Source organism: Accipiter gentilis, chromosome 6 (genome assembly GCF_929443795.1).
Source record: "Accipiter gentilis chromosome 6, bAccGen1.1, whole genome shotgun sequence".
Lineage (NCBI taxonomy): Eukaryota > Metazoa > Chordata > Aves > Accipitriformes > Accipitridae > Astur > Astur gentilis.
The window spans coordinates 26,063,760-26,079,937 of NC_064885.1; the positions used below are offsets into that span (position 1 = coordinate 26,063,760).

General features: G+C 41.9%; 1 protein-coding gene across 1 annotated transcript in view; it reads left to right on the plus strand.

The window, feature by feature from the left end:
• The window catches only part of DAW1 (dynein assembly factor with WD repeats 1), a 32,318-nt gene extending 18,233 nt beyond the window's left edge, over window positions 1-14,085 (plus strand). The window contains exons 10-13 of the mRNA XM_049803906.1: window positions 9,806-9,920; window positions 10,994-11,070; window positions 13,073-13,235; window positions 13,895-14,085. Coding sequence (XP_049659863.1) covers window positions 9,806-9,920; window positions 10,994-11,070; window positions 13,073-13,235; window positions 13,895-13,929 — 390 coding nt within the window. The 3' untranslated portion in view covers window positions 13,930-14,085. The remainder of the gene's footprint in view (window positions 1-9,805; window positions 9,921-10,993; window positions 11,071-13,072; window positions 13,236-13,894) is intronic.
• Window positions 14,086-16,178: the final 2,093 nt, after the last annotated feature.

Consider the following 16,178-nt stretch of genomic DNA (forward strand, 5'->3'; position numbering starts at 1 on the left):
TGTTTTATATCCAAGCTTCATGTTAATACATTGTCAGATATCAGAAAGGGCTTATGATATGCAGAAAACAGACTCCACAATCAGTGAGATTGTAAAGTAGGTATGTTCATTCAGCGGTGGGCAGCATGGGGGTAGTACCAAAGTCGTGCGTGCCTGACTCAGCAGTTTGCTTCAAATTTTTACAGTCAAGTGTTACATATACATAGAGTTTTGCAATACGCCTATACATAGGCATGATCTATCCCCGCTTCACATTAAAATTAGTTCCAAGAAGTCACAAGGCTGGTCTTGGCTGGTTTTTGGGGTCAGCTGCTGCTTCTCATCAGGGACTACCTCCTGCCCCAGCCAGCTTCAACAATGCAAACGTTAAGCACCACTTCTCATCCCCTTGGGCCATGTCTACGTCTATTGAAATTTCTTTAACTTCATTATAAGCTAGATAATTATTAAACAGTTCTTATCTACATCCATATATCTACTAAAGTTCCTTTGGCTCCCCGTCTCAGTCCCCCCTTTTCTAGAAAATGCTAAATTCTTTTACTATATCCAACTCTAGTACTTATAATGCATTGTTTCCCTATCTAGCATTCTCTCAAAATATTTGTTGGACTCGAGTTTTCGTCGCAACCGATTTTTTTCCATTCGCTGTAGGAATCCCCTGTGTTTTGGAAACACTATAACCTGCATCGCTGACAAACAGGTTTTCATCCCATGTGTTACACAGAGTCCCCACAACTCCTCATATTACTGCGTAAAAACTAAATGTCCATCGGGTTTCGTGGTGACTTTTCATGGAGTTTTGGGTGTCTTTTTCACTCTGGTGTGATGAATCCAAGCGTTCTGTTCCTTGATTCTGATTGCAGTAAAGGAGCTGAGTAGTACTTGGAATGGTCCTTCCCACTGTGGCTCCAGGGTTTTTTCTGTAAGAGACTTTACATATACATAATCTCCAGGTTGTATATTATGTACAGGTCCATCCAAACCTCTTCCTCGAGTCCCAGCCACATGCTTCCTGGTTTTATTGAGCTGCTTACTCAATGCTACCGTGTAAGAGGTCACAATTTCATCCCCAGCTTGCACAGACACCCCATTCTGTATTTCATAGGGTCGTCCATACAAAATTTCAAAGGGGCTCAGTCCTTCCCTCGCCCTTGTTTTTGTTTGTATATGCAAAAGGGCTAGAGGGAGAGACTGAGGCCATGTCAGATTTGCTTCTTGTCCCAATTTTGCAATTTGCTGTTTAAGTGGTTCATTTTTTCCACTTGACCACTCGACTGGGGGTGATATGGAGTATGACGTTGCCAAATGGCAGGTAATTTGTTGTACTATTTTTGAGACAAAATGTGGTCCTCTGTCAGAGGACATGGCTGCTGGAACCCCAAAACGTGGTATTATCTCTTGCACTAATATTTTAGTTACCTCCCGTGCTTTAGCCGTTCTTGTTGGGAATGCTTCAGGCCAACCTGAAAAGGTATCAGTTAATACTAGTAAATATTGATACCCACCTTTTCTTGGAAGTTCTGTGAAATCAATTTGCCATTGCTGTCCAGGCCCATTGCCTTTCCCAATCATCTGACCCATTTCTAGTTTGGGCGTATTCTTAGGATTAGTCTGAAGGCAAAGATCACATTGTTGAGTCACCTGTCTCACCATGGTATATAAATTTCTAGCCACAATTTCTCTTATCAAATGTTTATACAGAGCCTCTGTCCCCCCATGTCTTTTCCTATGCTCTTCCCATATCAAATGCCACAGTAAGCAAGAGGGAATGATTAGTTTTCCCTGTGGGGTATGAGCCCACCCCTCTTCATTATATGACCCTTCCAAATCTGTAATAAGCTTCTGATCTTCCCTGGTATATTCTGGTTTACCTTTTAGGGAGATTTGTTTATCAGGAATTAAAGCCCCTTCTATTTTTACCTTTGTTTGGGCCACTTGTTTTGCCTCTCTGTCTGCCAGTTCATTCCCTTTTTCCAAATCTGAGCTCACTTCCTGGTGTGCCTTAATATGCATAATTGCTACTTTCTCAGGGAGCTGGACAGCTTCCAGTAACTTCAGAATTTCTTCTGTGTGCTTGATATTTTTCCCCTGGGAATTCAATAGTCCTCTCTTCTTCCAAATTGCTCCATGTGCGTGTACAACTCCAAAGGCATATTTTGAGTCTGTATAAATGTTCACAACTTTGCGCTGGGCCAATTCCAGGGCACGGGTTAGAGCAATTATTTCTGCCTTCTGTGCAGAGGTGTTCATGGGCAAAGTCCCTGATTCTATTACCTCTTGGCTGGTGGAGATGGCATACCCCACATGTCGATTACCATTTAGGATGTAACTGCTTCCGTCTGTAAACCAAGTTTCTCTGTTTTCCATGGGGCTGTCCTTCAGGTCTGGGTGGCTTGCGTATGTTGCTTCGATGTTTTCTAAACAGTCATGATGTACCGGTTCTCCTGTGTTCCCACTGAGAAAAGAAGCTGGGTTGACAATGTTAGTGACTACAATCTCCACATCATCCTGCTCTACTAATATAGCTTGATATCTCAGGAATCTTTGTGGAGAGAGCCAATGTCCACCCTTTGCTTCCAGTACTGCTGATACTGTACGAGACACCAAAACAGTTATTTTCTGGCCCAGAGTAAACTTTCGGGCTTCCTGTATGTTCAGTATCACAGCTGCAACTGCCCGCAGGCATCCAGGCCAATCTTTTTCAGTCGTGTCTAACTGCTTAGAGAGGTAGGCAACTGCCTGTCGACATGGACCCAGGTTTTGTGCTAATATTCCCAGGGCAATGCCCTGCTTCTCGTGGGAGTAAAGAAGAAATGGCTTACTGACATCTGGGAGTCCTAAGGCCGGGGCTGGCATCAAAGCCTTTTTCAGTAGCTCAAAGGCTCATTCAGTCTCCTTGTTCCACTCTGTCGTGGTTTCAGCCCAGCTGGTAACAAAGGACCATGCAGCCGCTCGCTCACTCCTCCGCCCCCCTCCAGTGGGATATGGGGGAGAGAGAGGAGAGAAAAGAAAAAGAAACTGGAACATCGAGGGTTGAGTTAAAGGCAGTTTACTGGGACAACACGAAGAAATTACAACAACAACGGTACTAATGAAAGAATATACAAAAAGAGTGATGCACAGTGCAACTGCTCACCACCCGGGACCTGATGCTCCGACGCTTCCCCCCACCGAAAGTCGAGAGAGACTCCCCCCCGGCCCGCTCCCCATTTATATACTGAGCATGATGTCACATGGTATGGAATAGCTCCTTGGCTAGTTCAGGTCAGCTGCCCCGGCTATGCCCCCTACCTCCCAGGTTCCTGTAAAAATTAACTCTATCCCAGCTGAACCCAGGACATTATCCACCCCTTATTCTATACCATCTACATCATGCCCAGATCTTACATTTTCCAATCAACCACTACCACTTTCCTTGTCTTATATATAAGTATATGGACTCCCCCACCCGCCCCCGCACACACACACACATGCAAATGGTGTTCCTTTAGCCTATGGGCTATCCCTCTAATGTGTCCATCGATTTTTGGGGCTCCATCTGTTGTTACAGTTCTTCAGTATAAGAGAGATGGTGTGAGATGTTGAGTTGTTGTATGCTGCCTCTGGAACTTGTGGCTAGTACATTTGGTGCAACTCACGCCCTTGGTCTGCAGGTCAGAGATGTTGATCTTGAGGAAATTGCTGGGTGCCAGTTCAAGTTCTATCGCTGTTGTACTTGGCTCAGTTTCAAAAGTCCATCCTGCAGTCATTTGGGTAATTCTTACAGTAATACCCTTGATATGGCATATAGACACTATAGATACAATGACATGCATTGGCAGGTTATTTAGCAGTTAAATATCATACAGCCCAATTCACTGGCTATTTTCTCCCAGAATCAAATCTCCCTGAGGTACACATCGAAATTCCCCATCCTTCTGCATCACCCACCAGGTGTACCCAGGTCCTTGAGCAAAAACAACCCCTTGAATGGGTTTGCCTCTGTTTGACGGAGGACTAACCCAGACTGTCTTTCCTAACATGCTCCTCATGCGCACTACAGGGACTTTATCCCCTTCTACAGTATGTGGAAGTCTTGGTTGGGCTGGGCCAGCCTGATTGGCAGATCCTCTAGTATTAAGTAACCAGGTGGCTTTTGTTAAATGTGTATCCCAATGCTTGAAATTTCCACCCCCCCCATCACTCTCAATGTAGTTTTCAGCAGTCCATTGTATCGTTCGATTTTTCTGGAGGCCAGTGTGTGATATCAGGGATGTGATATACCCACTCAATGCCATGTTCTTTGGCCCAGGTGTCTACGAGGTTGTTTCGGAAGTGAGTCCCGTTGTCCAACTCGATTCTTTCTGGGGTGCCGTGTTGCCATAAAATTTTCTCTTCAAGGCCCAGGATAGCGTTCTGGGCAGTGGCATGGGACACAGGGTATGTTTCCAGCCATCCAGTGGTTGCTTCCACATGACACTTGCCTTGGCGTGTTCGTGGGAGTGTGATATAGTCAATCTGCCAGGCCTCCCACTGTTTATATTTCAGCCATCGCCCTCCATGCGACAAGGGTTTTTGCTGCTTGGCTTGCTTAATTGCAGCACATGTTTCACATTCATGGATGACCTGTGAGATAGTGTCCAGGGTCAAGTCCACCCCTCGATCTTGAGCCCATCTATATGTTGCATCTCTTCCCTAGACAGAGATCCCAACTGCTTAGCTTCCTTACCCTCTAATTCCACACTCCTAGCCCCACTATCCCAGCATCGGAGCAGCCAGGTAACAATGTGCTCACCTGGGTGGCGGCTAAAATCTTTTTGCATGTCACACAACTCACTCAGGGATAGAGATCGGGTAATTATTTCAGGTTCTGTCTCTTTCTCCTGTTCTCACGATGACCCTGGTTCATCTTCATCTCTCACTAAGCGAACTGATTTCTTTGTGTGTTTCTTTTTCTGTACAGGGGCGACTGATACTGGCACTGTTTTACTGATACTCTGGTTTAGCTGCAGTATCTGTCACCGGGGTAGAGGCAGCCACGGTACCCGTTGTCATGGTAGGGGCAGCCACGGTGCCTGTTGTCAGGGTTGGGGTAGCCACAGTACCTGTTGTCAGGAGGCATAGCTCTAACAGCACACTGGCTTGCGCATCCCAAGTGTTATAGACGCTCGTGACAAATTGGAGGAGCCAATTTGTAGTGAATAAAAAAAGTCGAATTTATTAGCAAGCGATAGGAGAGCAAAACAGTGCTGGGCGGCCGGGGAGGCAGTGCTCCGCCACAAGCTCACAACTTTATGTTATAGTTACATTCTTTATATACAGTTCATGCACCTCTTTCTTGCAAGTCTCCGTCTTGTCTTGTTTCTTCTTTCTTCATTCATGCAGGTCTGTTACTAAGCAGATTTGGTTTATCTTCTTAAGGACGAGTGTCTTTTGATGTAGAATGTCTTTTGATGTGAAAAAGTACAGTTTTGGCAGAGTCCATCCCCTTATCTGGTAGATTATAGCTGTTGTTCTTTTCCCTCCTTAGTTAGTAAGTTATAGCCGTTGCCCTCTTCCCGTGACCTTTACGCACCAATTAAGCAAGCTTTGTTATTTACACAAGGCATCTGCTAACTTTCAATATGTCTCTTCTCCCTTCCCGATTTCATGAACAAAGTTAACTCGTTCATTACACCAAGGATATTCAAAATTCTCGAAAGCTGTTGTAATTAGTCAGAAGGAGAAAAGGGAGGCAAACGGACGGGGGGAGGTGTCCCCCCCTAACTTCCCCATGGATTGGGTGTAATTACCAATAAAATCCAACAGAAGGTGCCCAAAGTATGGAAATGATATCACTGCCTCATACAGATACCAGCTTAACTTCATGACCAGTGATGTAATCATTTCACAAGTCAACATTGCCCTGTACAGCAAAATGATAATCCCAATCACTCTCCCAGAGATGAGATACGCAACTACAGGCAATACATAGAGCATATAAGAGCTTACAAAACGCCACCATGTAAACAAATGAAACAACATTGTGACTAACATCTATTTATCTAGTATAAGAAATGCGTATGACAAATTTGTTTCAACATGCTCTGGCCAGATCTGTCGTTATCTCAACCCTTCTTGCCCCACGTTGGGCGCCAAAAAGGACTGTCGTGGTTTCAGCCCGGCCGGTAACAAAGGACCACGCAGCCGCTCCCTCACTCCTCCGCCCCCCTCCGGTGGGATGGGGAGGAGACGGAGGAGAGAAAAGAAAAAGAAACTGGACCTCGAGGGTTGAGATAAAGGCAGTTTGCTGGGACAACACAAAGAAATTACAACAACAACAACGGTACTAATGAAAGAATACAATTTTTGCTCCCAATTGTTCCAACAAATCACTTCCCAGAAGTGCCTTTGGGGAGTTGGGCATATATAAAAATTTATGAATGCCCCACTGTTTTCCTAATTTATATTTTAAAGGTTTACAAAAATACGCCTTTTCACTTTGGCCAGTTGCTCCTTTCACCATGACATAATCATCTCCCAGGGGCATCAAAGCTTGGTTCAGAACCAAGTATGTTGCCCCCGTATCTACCAAAAATTCTACCTCTTGTTGTGTTTTCCCTAGCTTAATTATAACCATTGGATCTGCTAGGGTAGATTCCCCAGGTTCCCGTCAATCTCCCTTCACATGGGCTACCATTCTTCCTGTTTGAGCCTTCTGATCCTCCTTCTTGTTCTTTGGGCATTCCTTTTTCCAATGACCAAATTTCTTACACAAAGCACATTGATCCTTACCCAGTTGGGGCAAGTCTCGTCTAGGCCCTGTTCCTCTTTCTTCCTGGTTAACAGCCATTAATTTCCTTTGCCCTTGCCTATATCCTTCTTCTCTGTTACTAAATACTCTCCATGCTTCATCCAATAATATTTCTAAATTCCTACCCTCTGAATTTCTGAAGTTTGCGACTTATATCCCCTGTAGATTGATCCAAAAACAGGGAGACCAATTGTTGTACTCCTACCTCTGACCCAGGATCCAGTGGTGTGCTGCGGCGCATTACATCCCTCCATCGATCCAGGAATTCAGATGGAGACTCAGAAGGACTCTGTTTGACTGCATATAAAGCTGACCAATTTATAGTTTTGGGGATTGCCCTCTCCATTCCTTTTTTAATCCAATCCTGATACCCCTGCAATCTTTCCATATGTGCAGATCTATTAACATCACACTTGGGTCTTGGAGAGGGAAATATTCCTTAAAGTCCCCTCCTGTAATCTTATAATGATCTTCAGCTAGGTTCCCTGCTGTTTTTAAAATCAGCTGTTTCTCTGTCTCGGTCATATATTCCAATAATAGCTGTATATCCTTCCAGTCAGGGTTATGCTGTTTTACAATAAATTGGAAATGTTTAGTTACACTTACCGGATCACTCCTATAATCTTTTGCAACCTTTTTCCATTCCCCTAGGTCAGCAGTAGAAAAGGGTATTTTGATTAACATCATCCCACCATCCGGCCTCACCACCTCTTGGAGAGGTGCTTGTAAAGCTGTTGAGGTAGTTTTCTTCTAAGTACAGGAAGATACAGGGTTGTCCGGGGGGGGTCGGAGTTCTATCCGAGTCTGCATCCTGTTCCTGTGGTCGAGGGGGAAGCTTAAACAAATCAGTTAGATCTTTTTCTGGTGCCTGATGGATTTTATTTGTCTTTGTACATCTTTGTCCAATACTACATGCCAAACAACACCGCCTCAGTTTACCTCTAAGCTCCTTGTTTTCTCGCTCAACTGCGAGCACCATGGGGTCCTGTGGGGGTACCATTCCACAGTCCCTTTGCCACTCCGGATGGTTTCGGAGGGTGAAAAACATGTCTGCATATGAAACCTCATCCCATTTTCCTTCTCTCCTTAAAAACAGCATTAACTGTAATAGAGTATTATAATCTATTGACCCATTAAGTGGCCACTTAGCATCACCTTCTAACTTACACAACGGCCACCATTGATTGCAATACTTAATAAGGTTCTTTTTATTTTCCTTACCTCCAGTCCCAACAATATCTTTCCAGTGGGCAGTTACACAACCCAGAGGACTCTTCCTCAATATTCCCCCTTGATTGTTTCCCATTTTATAACTTCTCCTTTTAATAAGCTTCCATGCAAATCGTTTCTTACACCTCTTTATAGTCTTCTCCCAGTTTTCCTCCCACACATCCCGAATTTCCGGGATTAAATTTTCCTTTCCACACGCCAATTTCACTATTTCGGCTACCTTTCCAACCGCAAACAATCTCAACTGTATACGTAGCCTGTCCCCTCTTATCCCAGGGAGTCCAAACCCGACACTCAGGGCATTCAATATCCCCTCCACAATCTATTTGCAACCTCTGTTTACACCACACACATTGCAGGACATATGAGGGCATGCACTCATTTCCTGGATGTAAAAGACACCATTCAAATACCTACATTTATGTGATGCACCATACAGGGACTTTCTTATACCAACACCACAAAATGGTTAAGATAATCAAACTCAAACTTACAATTACAACGCTAACATATAAATTCAAGTTCAAAATCATCAGGGAGTCACACTTTGTTTGTCTCCCGCTGTACCCCTTGTGGAGTTATGAGACTGCGGATCAGAACTCCACACACGCTCCGCAGCTGAGCTGCGTCTCTTTTACTCAAACATTCAATCCACAGTTTTAGACATTTACACATTAACTAGCATATATACACATCTAAATCTCAACATAACATTTCCACATACACAAAATCTTTAACATTAAATTTCCAAACATTCACATCATACAATCATCGCTCCAGTTGACAACCTTTCAGCAGCTGCAGAAATGTACCAAGCGCAATTGCGAGGGGGTCTGCTTACGCTCTCCTGCCTCTTATATACCAGTCATTGACAGGTCCATCCTGGCTCCCGATAGTGGGATGCAGCAGTCACCCCGGATTTGCTCGATCTACCCCCAAGATCGCTGGCGGCCACTCTATCGGTCAGCAGATCCCCCCTTGTCACAATACAGGGTACCCTCCTCCCATACGGGCACTGCGCTGCACGCCAGACGTCTCTGCGCAATTTACCAGCTGCCCCGGCCCGTACTTTTTCAGGCTCCCCTTGTGACACACACTGTTTGGTCCGTGGCTTCAGGAGGTTGTTGTCTACTCCCGCGGTGAGCGGCTGGCAGCGGAGGCTCCTCCGAGGAAAGTGCTTGGGGCGCGCCGAGGGGCGTCTGCTCCGCAGTCGGTCCCGCAGCTGAGCAGAGAGCCTCCTGGCTGGCTCGCCAAACTGACGTGTGGAAAACAGACTCCACAATTGGTGAGATTGTAAAGTAGGTATGTTCATTCAGCGCTGGGCAGCACAAGGGTAGTCCCACCAAAGTTGTGCGTGCCTGACTCGGCAGTTCGCTTCAAATTTATACAGTCAAGTGTTACATATACATAGAGTTTTGCAATACGCCTATACATAGGCATGATCTATCCCCGCTTCACATTAAAATTAGTTCCAAGAAGTCACAAGGCTGGTCTTGGCTGGTTTTTGGGGTCAGCTGCTGCTTCTCATCAGGGACTACCTCCTGCCCCAGCCAGCTTCAACAATGCAAACATTAAGCATCACTTCTCATCCCCTTGGGACATGACTACCTCTATTGAAATTTCTTTAACTTCATTATAAGCTAGATAATTATTAAACAGTTCTTATCTACATCCATATATCTACTAAGGTTCCTTTGGCTCCCCGTCTCAGCCTATACATGTTGCTTTATGGAACAACTAGATATCTATCAAGTAAATTAGTCAATGAAAGAAAAAAACCACAACCCTTATTTATCTATGCAGCTGTGGAACGCTATGACTGGGACACATATAGCAACTTTAACTGGTCACAGTGATGAAATACTGGATGTCTGCTTTGATTATGCTGGCCAGCGTATTGCAACTGCCTCTGCTGATGGTAAGTGAAGCGACTGGGACTGCTGTAAGAATTGCAATAGTAGCATAAACCACCTTTGTCCATTTCCTTTGGTTTTGCTTTGAATGTAGCTTGATGAAAGAGGAGTGTCACGACTCGAAACTACAGATCAAGCAATGTTTGTTGCATTATAGAAAGTTCAGCATTAAAGTTCTCCCCAGTGAAAATTTTCTTATTTTTCACACTTTAATCAACTCAACATGTCTTTCCCATTTAACTTCAAACTTGCAGGGAAACATTTCACTTGTGTCTGGAAATGCATTTTAAATGTTTAGGTAAGTAGCTTTTGAGTGAAGTTTGATTTGGGTGGCTCAAATTTAGGCTTAAATGAAAAAGGTAGTTGGAATTTTAATGGTGGATTTGCTACTAGGCTTTCCAAATGCATAGCAAGAGAATACAAAATACGGAGGTAGTGAAAGAAGCATTTTGTTTTATTATTGGTATGCAGCAGTTTTGCATACTTATTATTTTTTAGGAATTGCAATAGCTTTTTGTATTCACCTGCACAGTGTTACATTATAGTGCATAATGACAATACTGTATTATTTTTACATACTTAAGTGGTTTGATTTGCACTTCCAGAAACAGGATACCAGACTGGATTGGGGGCAGTATTTGGATCTGATTTGCTGTAGTTGCTAAATTAAGACATAAGACAATGTAAAAAGTTTCCTGAAATGTAATCAATATCTTATTAAATATAATTAATAGCTCATTAAATAGAATGAATATCTGAAACACAATGAAAGCTTTCTGAATATATAGTACATGCATTCTGAAATTACAGACTTCAGTAGTCCATGGCCTATGTGGACATTTATATTCACATTTTAGAAGTTTTCCAGCAGAAACCATTAAGAAGTCAACCTTTTCCAACCAGATTACAGATCCTTTTTGACATGCTTTATCCTTTGGGGAAACTGTGTTAAGACTGTCTTCTATTTCTTTTGAAATCAAACCTGAGGATGAGGTCTTTCCAGCCTTATTAAAAGGTTCTTATTGAAATGCATGCTGAGGTGTAACAATCACAAATGGCTCCTAATCTACTACAACAGGATCAGCAAGAGTCTATAATGCAGAAACAAAAAAGTGCATTGCAAAGCTAGAAGGGCATGGAGGTGAAATTTCAAAGGTAAGTTGTTTGTGGCTTGCACCTTTTCTTATTTGATTACATGTGACATCCAATCTGCCAGTTATTCCATGACCAGGAATACTGTTAAGGAATGTGGTGGTAAAATCATTAATATTTAAGATTGAGAGGCCTGGCTAAGAAGTTGTCTTTACTAAAAGAACATTCCTTTTGACTAAGAGCTATCAGTCAATGATTGTTTCCAACTCCCCAATTCTTACCTAAGATAACACACTAAGGGTGTGCTACTCCTACAGGCTCCACCAAGAGCCATCTCTCCATATTGTCATGCTATTTACTATTTGATTCCTTAGAATTGTGGCAGCTAGCAAGCTACTTAAGAAGTCTGTCCCTCCCAGGCATGGATACCTGGCTTTGTTAACATTGAAAGGATTGTTTTTCCTTACCTCTTTCCTTTTTTTGAAACAGTATATAGGTTGGGTCTCTGCATCACTGAGCAGAGAACAGGGGACCAGAGAAGGAGATGCTGTCTGAATGTTCTCTCACTATGATCATAGTTAATGGAGCTTCTGTTTGACCTGCCATTAATTGTACTTGTGTTATTATACCCTTGGAGTCCCCAGATTCTCTGAAAGAATAAGCACAAGTGTTTTAGTCTCTTGATGACATCTTAAGGCTATTGCCCCTGAGGCTTTTGCCATCACCCTTATTCCTTGCTTCTACCAGATCTGCTCCTCTTTACTCTTTTTCATTTCTCTGCACACCTAATTTTTGGAAAGGAACAGAAAAAACATATTTCTGTGGCAAAATACATGAAGAGTCTTATTTTCAAAAGTGCATAAGGGACTTGGAAGTATAGAGCCTGTTTCAAAAATCACTTAGTCATGAGGAGTGTGCTCATGAACTTTGCTAGAAGTCTTGTCCGGCTCAATTTTGAATGCCAAAGTTCAGTTCCAAATACATTTAGTTACTTCTAAAATTGTACGCATTTTTCAAAGTTTGTTATTTAATGCTTGCAACTTTTCATTATTCTTTCAAATGGATAGTTTTCACTACCTTCCAGGCTAGTCTGCTAAGTCTGTGCTGCTTTTGTTTGATGTATTTTGTAATTGAAATATTAATACTTTGAAACTAGGGTGGTTCATAGTGAAAAAACTCATGTGCTTTCATTGTATTGATTTGGCTATTATAATCACTCCACTGAGAGAATATTAAGTTCAGAAGAGTGAGTCTTTCCTTACTTAATATACTCACTGCAATATTTCACACTCAGTGCAGATGCAGTGAGGAATGCAGTCTGAATACATGCTGACATGTGCATGGGTTAGGGACAGCTTCACCAGGGTCCTAAGTGCTGGCATGGTTTCTTTGCTGGAAGTGAGAATCTGCTCATCTGGGAGCATGTTGAAAAGTCAATCTATTTCTGCAGATGTTCTGTGTAGCTGTGATCTCTTGGGAAGGTTATTACTTGGAAATTGGATTTCTGGGGAACAGGCATTTTGCCCTTAGTAATTAAGCAATTTTGCATTATATAATAAACCTGGTATTGTCCAGTTAGTGCTATAAGAATATATCTGATTATCTGGGAATGCATGCAATTTTGGCAATGAATGTTTAACAAATATGAAGACATACTACAAAATGAGCTGCCTCCAGTGGAAATTTTGATATTAGAGAGATGTATGTTATTTAATGTAGAACTCAATAAAATATGTATAAATTTTACAATGGAATAATGATAACATTTAAATATAGTTGGTACAGTTGTGGAGCAATTGTGAGTTTGGGGGATAAGGTCCTGAAATCTTGATGCTATAGTGAGGCCATTGTATGTACACCTTTTTACATACACAAAGTTTTCAGCCACAGAAGTTTGCCAGGGTGACTCTAGTGGAATACTATCCTTAATTTCAGATGAAAAGCTGCATGCAAGAGCTGCTGGTTTCTGTTTTCATCTTTTAATCACTAGATATGCTTCCTGTTCTAGGCATACTGACTTACTGACTTGCTAAGTAATATAACTCTTTTCTATGTTTTTTTAAAGGTATGTTTCAACCCTAAAGGCAATCGTATACTAACAGCCAGCTCTGATAAAACAGCTCGACTCTGGGATGCTGCTACTGGACACTGCCTTCAGATATTAGAGGGTCATACTGATGAGATATTCTCTTGTGCTTTCAATTACAAAGGCGATATAATCATCACAGGTAACTAATATATTCCTTTTTTTTTTTTCTTTTTTTTTGAGAGACATTTGAAATCTTTTTATGGTAAAAAAAAATGAGTCTAAAAAGTTTCCTGGGGCTATATCCCAAATGCAGGCACCAGCAGTAACTTAAAATATAGTCAAGAAAAGCTAAAAACTCACTTTTGAACTGAGGCTTAAGTGAATATGTCCATGTACAAATTTGTATAAAGGCATGGGCACACCCTACAATCTCTCCTATGAGCATATGCTAGCATCAGACCAGTGACTAAGCCATTTTCTCACAATGCATTGCAGTGAGGGAGGTCTGGATGATCAAAAAAGCAAAGCTTTTTAAATGGGAGCACACCTTTTGTGTATTTGGCACTGAACTCTGTTGAGGTTTCTTTCATTTCAGACAAAAAGTTGTGGGAGTGGGGAAAGACATGAACAGAGTATTTGTGATTGCTTTGGTATTTTGACTGAACTACCAAAATATGGGATGCAGGATGATCTCAGCTAAAAATATTGCTGTAAGTCCTGCTGTCTCAGTCATGGACAGAAAAATATTTCTCTGGCTCCTCAGTATTCTGGGTAGATTGTTGATGTAGGTGTTAACAAAAAGGGATAAATCATGTGATACAGCTAAATGATTCCTTCATAATGTGTGTTTATTACTAGGAAGCAAGGATAACACCTGTAGAATATGGCACTGAAAGAAGAGAAGGAAAGATCCAGTTTGGTATATGTCTACTTTGTGAGTTTCATAGTCAATAAACTCAGTCTTTCAGATCTGTTTTCTTTTACCCTCTTTGTTCGCCTTCAGCTTTGCTGAAGTAGAAAAGTTATCTAGATTTTGATAGGTTTGACTTTGCTGATGTCTGGTAGATATGGAATCACAGAATAGTAGAAGTTGGAAGGGACCTCTGGAGATTGTCTAGTACAACACCCCTGCTCAAAGCACTATCAACCAAGCAGGCTGCCCAGGACTGACGTGGTTTTGAATATCTCCAAGGGTGGAGACTCCACAGTTTCTCTGAGCAATAGCGTTTGCGTAGTGTTTGATCAGTCTCACAGTAAAAAAAGTTGGGTTTTTTTCCCCTTATATTTAAATGGAATGTTTTCTCATATTTCAGTTTGTGCATGTTACCTCTTCACTAGGTATCACTGAGAAGAGTCTGGCTCTGTTATTTCAGTCACCTGAGAGAAATCATGATTAGTGTGAATGAATCCAGTAGGATGACCGCATTTCTTTCTGTGTCACTCTTAACTTCTAACTTTTATTTAAAAAAATACAGCATTATAATGCTCTCAGGTGTGAAAGGGGTGTTGCTATGCACTTGTTCTGAGTACTTTTGTATTAATTTTTTTGTTGTGTAATAAAGTGTTAAGTTAAAATGCCAGTTTCACTACTTGTAATACAATGTCCCACTTGGTATTTCTGGAGAAAACCAGCAACCATTTGTGAATTGCATTGCTATTAACTATTGCATATATGCTGTAGTTAAACTCCCACTCACCCCCCTTTCATATTTGCCCACATCTTTCCATTCATTCCATTAATTTCTGCTCAGTCCTTATTCTCCCATTCTCACCTGAGGTAAAAAAAAAATAATATGGGTGGTGACTCCAAGTCTGAATCCTTGCCCAAAGATTATGGCTAGCATGAAGAAACTCTACACACCAAAGAGTTGGAGCCAAGGACTGTGATATAAACTGAGAAGTGGATGAGGAACTACGACAAGTTATTTACCATCCTACAGTGAGCTCTAGCCCAGACTTACCTCTCACCAGCAATTGCGAACAGGTTTCACCTATGCAGAGCTCAGCCCACTTCCTAGCAGAGCACCTGAAACTGCAGTTGCTTTTTGCCGGGAAGTAGAGAAGGAGCAGAGCCAACTGGTCTCTTCCAGTAGCCTTGGAAGAAGGATGAAGAGGCAAAGAGGGTAGGATTGAACAAAGTATGCATGTTGACTGAGGGGAAAAAAGGAAGAAAGGAAGTATGCAGCAGAAAATGAACTTGAAGGTATTTTGTTGATATTGTATATCTCTGGGTGATTATGGACTTGACTTCTAAATGTTGTTAAATTTAATAGGAAGTTACTAATGCTGATGTGTTTTGACTGTCTCTGAGTGCTTGCCAGCATCCTTGTGTGTAAATGAAGAAACAAAATTGCCTGTCATCAGTTGGCGAATATCCTGGTTGTCTCAAGTAGTGTTGTGTTGTGGGAGAACTAAGCAGTGTGCTGCAGATCATTTAAAATTAAACCTTTACGAGTAGGTGAAGCGGCTGATATTAATGTTACTGAAATGCTTGTGGTGTTTCCTGTTGTCTTGTGCAAAGATCTATGATATCAAAAGTGCATCTCAGTAATCCAGAATTGAAAGGGGCGGGAAGGGTAATGCAGTTCTGTGTTACTTTAGAATTGCTCAGTGTCCCTAGATCAGTTTGTACCTGTACTTATAGATGTGACATGGGGGATTTCTCGCTGACAAAAATGGAGGAAAATTAGTGTAATGAAATGTGTACAAATACTGCTACATAGTTAAAAACTGAAATCTGACTTGCTGTGTAACCATCACAAAGTAAAAAAAGATTCTTTGGGACTGCAATTAGGAAGTCAATTTTTTTTTTTTTGGCTTAACCCTTCAGGTTGGGTTATTTTCTCTTGCTTTTTCTTTTATGATTTTTCTCTTATACTATGCTAGTGATTCAGTGAATCAAACATCTGTAGTAGCTTTTGGCTTTGCGCTCTTGTCCTATTTTTTATGCAAAATTGTGAGTGGGTTGAGGTTTCATAGGCTAAGCATTGGACTGGGAGGCCATCTGGGCTCTATTTCTGACTCTTCCTAGATTCACTGAGTGAGTAGAATTGCTCTTTGGGCTAAGTTATCCAGGTTTCCTGCTCAAATGTGAAACACACATCTGGTGTGATTCATAGCACTGCTGAAAAGCGTACTGACT